The sequence below is a fragment of the Teleopsis dalmanni genome, unplaced genomic scaffold (assembly GCF_002237135.1).
Source record: "Teleopsis dalmanni isolate 2A unplaced genomic scaffold, ASM223713v2 unscaffolded_contig_3139, whole genome shotgun sequence".
In the NCBI taxonomy this organism is placed as follows: Eukaryota; Metazoa; Arthropoda; class Insecta; order Diptera; family Diopsidae; genus Teleopsis; species Teleopsis dalmanni.
Window position 1 is genome coordinate 1 of NW_024034521.1, and position 5,568 is coordinate 5,568.

General features: G+C 32.8%; 2 protein-coding genes across 2 annotated transcripts; both read right to left on the minus strand.

Moving 5' to 3' along the window:
• Nucleotides 1-4,027: 4,027 nt before the first annotated feature.
• LOC119664978 lies at nt 4,028-4,984 on the minus strand. Its single transcript, XM_038074315.1, has one exon. It carries the CDS (start codon nt 4,982-4,984, stop codon nt 4,028-4,030), a length of 957 nt encoding a protein of 318 aa, XP_037930243.1.
• Nucleotides 4,985-5,045: 61 nt separating this feature from the next.
• On the minus strand, nt 5,046-5,543 carry LOC119664980 (the record flags this gene model as incomplete). Its single annotated transcript, XM_038074316.1, is given in 1 exon segment — nt 5,046-5,543. A coding segment is annotated over 1 exon segment (498 nt), but the record flags the coding sequence as incomplete, so codon positions are not given.
• Between the last annotated feature and the right edge of the window lie 25 nt (nt 5,544-5,568).

The window sequence follows — 5,568 nt, forward strand, 5'->3', positions numbered from 1 at the left end:
ACCCAAATATGCGACTTCTTTCCTTAGAAATTCACACTTATCTGCTTGTAGCTTGAGATTGGCTTTCCTTAGTTGCTCCAAAACATCTCTTAGTTTTTCATTATGATCAGTTAAATCTTTACCATATACCACAATATCATCCATGTACACAAAACATTTAATTCCTTTTATTCCTATTAGAATGATATCCATCATTCTCTGAAAAATACTAGGTGCATTTTTCAATCCAAATGGCATTCTCTTAAACTCATAATGCCCATGTGGGGTAGTGAATGCTGTTTTCTCGATGTCCTCCTTAGTCATTTTAATCTGATGAAAACCATTTGTTAAATCAAGTGTTGTAAAATATTTCGACATTCCTAATTGGTCTAAAATCTCGTTGATATTTGGTATTGGATATGTATCCGCCACCGTCATTTCATTTAATTTCCTAAAGTCGACTACCATTCGCCACTTAGCTTTTCCAGAAGCATCTTTCTTTTTCGGAACCATCCACACAGGAGAATTCCACGACGATTTAGAATTCCGTATAACATCGTTTTCTAACAATTTCTTCACTTGATTCTTCACTTCCTCTTCATGTACCTTTGGATATCTATATGTTTTCGTATAAATAGGTTTTACTCCTTCTTGTGTTCTTATATCACAAGTTAATGTTTCCGTGAAACTCAATTTTTCTCCTTCTAAAATGAACAAATCACTATATTCTGAAATCAATTTCCTAATTGATTCATTCTCCTCATCATTCATATGATCTACTCTTAAACTCTTTTGTATACATTCACACCTATTTCTTATTTGAAAGACTCTCTCTTTCATTAATTTTTCTTTTTTAGGATCCTTCCTACAATTATCATCAATATTATAATCCCTAAGGTCTTCTACCTTCAACGGAAAATCAATTACAACTTTTTCCTCACATTTATTTATAATACTTACTAAGCATTTCCCATTTCTCATTGTACTAATACAATGAGGAATGACAATTTTTTCATCTTCATAACGCGGAACATATACATCTAATCCATTCTTTTTACCTTTCTTAACCTTAATAGAACGAAAGACTTCCATTCTTGGAGGAACAAATTCTTCAAATTTATTACATTGGAGGCTATGTACATTTTTATCAACATAAAATAAATCCTGGTCATAATCTATCTTGCACTTAAAGTGGCCTAAAAAATCAGCTCCGATTATGCCATCATATCCATAAACCAGATCATTTGGTATCACGTGAAAATTCCATCTGTAATTATGCGTTTTGCCTTTTAAATTCTTAATTCCTATTCTAATAGATGCATTTCCTATTGTTTTTTCAGATTTTTTGCCTATACCAACTAACTCTATCTTATTAATATTATTCATTTCTTCTATATATGTATGCATTTAGATTTAATTAAACTAATACTAGCCCCAGTATCTATAAGGAATTTATAAAAGCATTTCTTATGATCTATTATTATGTAAGGACTTTCTTTACTCACATTTAAGGAAAACGTTGCCTTACTTACGTTTTCTACTTTCGAAAATTTTTGTTTCCTTCCGGAGAAACATTCTTTTGTACTACCTTTGAGTAACATTTATTTGCAAAATGTCCTATTTTGCCACATTTATAGCACTTCATAATTTTTTCTCCAGTGCTATTAGTTTGTTCCTTTTTCATGGTACATTTTGAAGCAATGTGCCCTAATTTTCCGCAATTGTAGCACTTTATTTGTGTTACTTTAACACTGAAATTTCGTCTCACACTTTGTCTATAATTTATTCTAGATTCTTCATCCTGGGCAAATCTTCCAGCCTCCGACAACGATTGTGGACGACAATTGTTCACATATTGGCCAATTTCTCCATCTAAGCCATTTATAAATGCATTTAAAACGATCTTAGTTTCAATATAATTATAAACAGCTTCTCTAACACTATCATCCTGAGTTTCTATTTTTGCATCAGCTCCCAATTTCCTAGACATGGTTTCCATAAATAATTGGAACTGCCTAACTGTTCGTCCCCCTTGTCTAGTAGATATCAGTTCTCTATATAAAGCTAGTGTACTATCACTGTCTTTATAGTTCTGTTTGAGTTGAGTCTTAAGTTCATTCCAATTGCTTATAACTTTATTTTCTAATATTAATCTTGCGTTTCCTGATATCTGTGACTTTATATATTTAAATAGGAAATCTTTTTGATGTGGCTTTGCTACGCCTATAGCATCATCGCAAGCGGAGACAAATGTGTAAAGCTCAGTTTTATCGCTTTTAAACTCGGGTATTAATTTTATTAATGTATTAATGTCTACCATCTCTCCTAATCCACTCGAATTGCTAGAATTACCAGAATTACCTGAATTACCTGAACTTCCTACATTAACATTGTCATTTGTTGCCATTATGAATTTTATACAACGTAAAATATTACACGAAATTATTGACAAAAACTATTATTAACTTCTATAAACTCCAATATATATATGTATATATATATTTTCTTTTAACAATATTAATTTATATTGATTTCTATAAACAGCAAAATTTAATTTACTTTCACTTATATGTGTTTTTTTTTTTTATAATTCATAAAACAAATACTGTTACTTATAAAAATAGTAATAATTATCATTAGATAATTTTAGATAATTAAATTTGACATTTAGTACAATAATAACAAAATTTAATATTAAAATTTTGGTACATTACCAGCTAAGTGAAACCCATAACATCAGAATCATCTTCATTTTCGAATTTGCTCACCAGATTTGCTTCTTAATTGTAGAACACCAGATTTCTTCCCGATTTTTTGTATTTCACCACCTTCTCCTTTTTACGTTGAGTGTATTTTTGAACTGCTTTTCTGTTATATATATTTTCACTATTGTCTTGTCTTTTACACGATAATTAATTTTGTATATTCTACTTTTTCAGTATATTATAACACATTCAACTCAGCTATTTTTTTTTGTTCCGCACCTGAACTTTCTGATCTCACTTTATTTCTTGATTGGCAAATAAATATTTTCAAAAGTTAATTTTCTGTTAAATTTTTTAATAGTGCACAGTTTTATTAAAACTTATTGCTTGTTTTTTATTTTTACTGTCAATAATAATTATCCTTGTTGATAATATAATTTCACAACATATATTATTTCTTTATTCGTTTCAGTTACTCGAAACACTCCTTTTAACATTTACTCGTACCGTATACTAATTTTGGTAAATTAAAACACTTTTTAATTAATTTTTTATTTTCAACCGAAAATTCTATCCAACCGCTGCCACCAATTTATTTTGTTATGAACTTAAACAACGTGTTGATATTTCGTTGGCTTGACTCGAACTGAACTAATAGAATCAAACAAAAGCTATCCAAACCAAATCAATTGTGCTGGGATTTGCATTCTTAAGATAAGTGCGGTGGTGTTTGTCGTATGTAAGTTGATTCCTATAGGAGAAACCATAAGCGCAACATTGTTCATAAAGTAAACAAAGAATACTGTGTGCAGTTTGACTACAGTGATCATGGCTGAATCAGCATAAACAGTAAGTAAGCTTCAATGCACTTGAAATAAAGTAAACAGGAAGCGTTACTTTGTATGTAGGATAAATTCCTAAACAAAACTGTGATATTGCGATTTGTCTTTTATTTGTCTTGATACAAAATAAGACAAAACTTAATTTGACAAATATGTGGTGTATGTTTATTTTAGAATTTGTTTACAATTGCCACAAAAACATGTATGTTTATTTTAGAATTTATTTACAATTTTCTATTTGTTATTTAATACTTCTATTTTTCGTATAATTGAACTTCAATGATGCTTCTACGTGCGGCGGCCACAAAAACACGATCGAGAGAGAGCAAAAAAACAAAAACGGAAAAGGAAACTAACCAAACGAAGCAATAACAACATCATTCCATGCCTTCAACTGTCAAAGCAGATAAAGGCTTGGATTTAATGTTATGACTTGCTCATTTGGTTCAGCCTTTATCGATAAGTGTACGAACATTCCGCCGACGTTGAAAGATTAGTCTTTCAAGGATCACATAGAATAGCAAGTTTTTGAACTGGACGACGAACGATCCCCTTTTTTGTCTGGATATCGGCAACACGAACCTTACCATCCTTGCCCTGGATGGTTTTTGTTACGCGACCTGCCACCCATACCATTGGTGGCATGTTTTCTTCATGAATCAAAACAAGCGTCCCAGTCTGTAAATTATTGCTAACCTTAGTCCATCGATTGCGCTGAATCAGTTCGTTGAGATACTCGTTTGACCACCTGCTCCAAAATTGTTGTTTCACTGCACTAATGCGCCGCCATCGTTCGAGGTATGACACTTCTACATTTTGATTAATGTTTGGTTCACTGATGCAGTTCATGGGACACCCAATCAAAAAATGACCTGGTGTCAAAGCTTCGAGGTCATTCGCATCCCACGACACAGGTGAAATCGGTCTGGAATTCAAGATTGCTTCGATTTCTACGAGAACGGTAGTGAGCTCTTCATATGTTAACTTGCTGTTCACCAGCGTACGATACATGTGCCCCTTTGCAGACTTCACGGCGGCCTCCCAGATACCTCCAAAATGTGGTGCTCTAGGTGGAATAAAGTTAAAGGATATTGATTTATTTGAACAGAAATTAATGACATGATTTTTATACGCTTCACTAGTAAAGCTTCGTTTAAGTTTAACCAGTTTTGTATTGGCTCCTACAAAATTCGTAGCGTTATCACAATAAATTTCTGCAGGTAGTCCTTTGCGACCAATGAATCTTTTTAGCGCTGCAATAAATGCATTTGATGACAGATCTGTTACTGCTTCAATATGAACGGCTTTAGTTGTGAAACACACGAAAATTGCTATATAACATTTATAGGGCTGTTTTCCTCGAATTTTCAAATAAGTAGAAATAGGCCCACAGAAGTCAATTCCGCATTTTTCAAATGGTTTGCCTGGCGTCACACGGGAAGCAGGCAAATCTCCCATTATCTGGCTTAACAATTTTGGTTTATAACGTATGCAGCTGATACAATTATGTACGATCTTCCTAGTTAATCCTCTGGCATTGACGATCCAATATCGTTGTCGTAAAATTGAAATTAAACGCCTTAGACCCGGCATGATAATTTTCAATATGATGATGTCTAGCCAAAGTCTCAACGAAATGACAATGTCTTGGTAATAAAAAAGGGTGTTTTCTTTCTTCTGAAATACTCGCATGCATAAGGCGTCCACCAACACGAAGCAATGGAAATCCATCCACCTCTTGAATAAAGGGACTAAGAGTTTTCAACGAAGTCTTAATTTCCACGTTGTTGTTTATACAATGAATTTCATTAGAGAAATGTTCGCTTTGAATGATCCAGATGATGCAATGTAAAGAATGTCGTAACTCATCACTAGTGAAATTATGTTGATGATCAGGAACCCTTTGTTTAACTCGGTTACGCACACGAAGTAACCAACCAATAACACGAAGTACTTTAAGATATGAGCTGGTCCGATCTATGAATTGTAGCACTTGATTTGTGGGTGTTTCACATATTATAACTATTTTCCGAATTGCACCA

Coding starts and splice junctions, on each gene's coding strand:
- LOC119664978 (XM_038074315.1), bottom strand. CDS start 4,984: ATGGGAGATTTGCCTGCTTCCCGTGTGACGCCAGGCAAACCATTTGAA.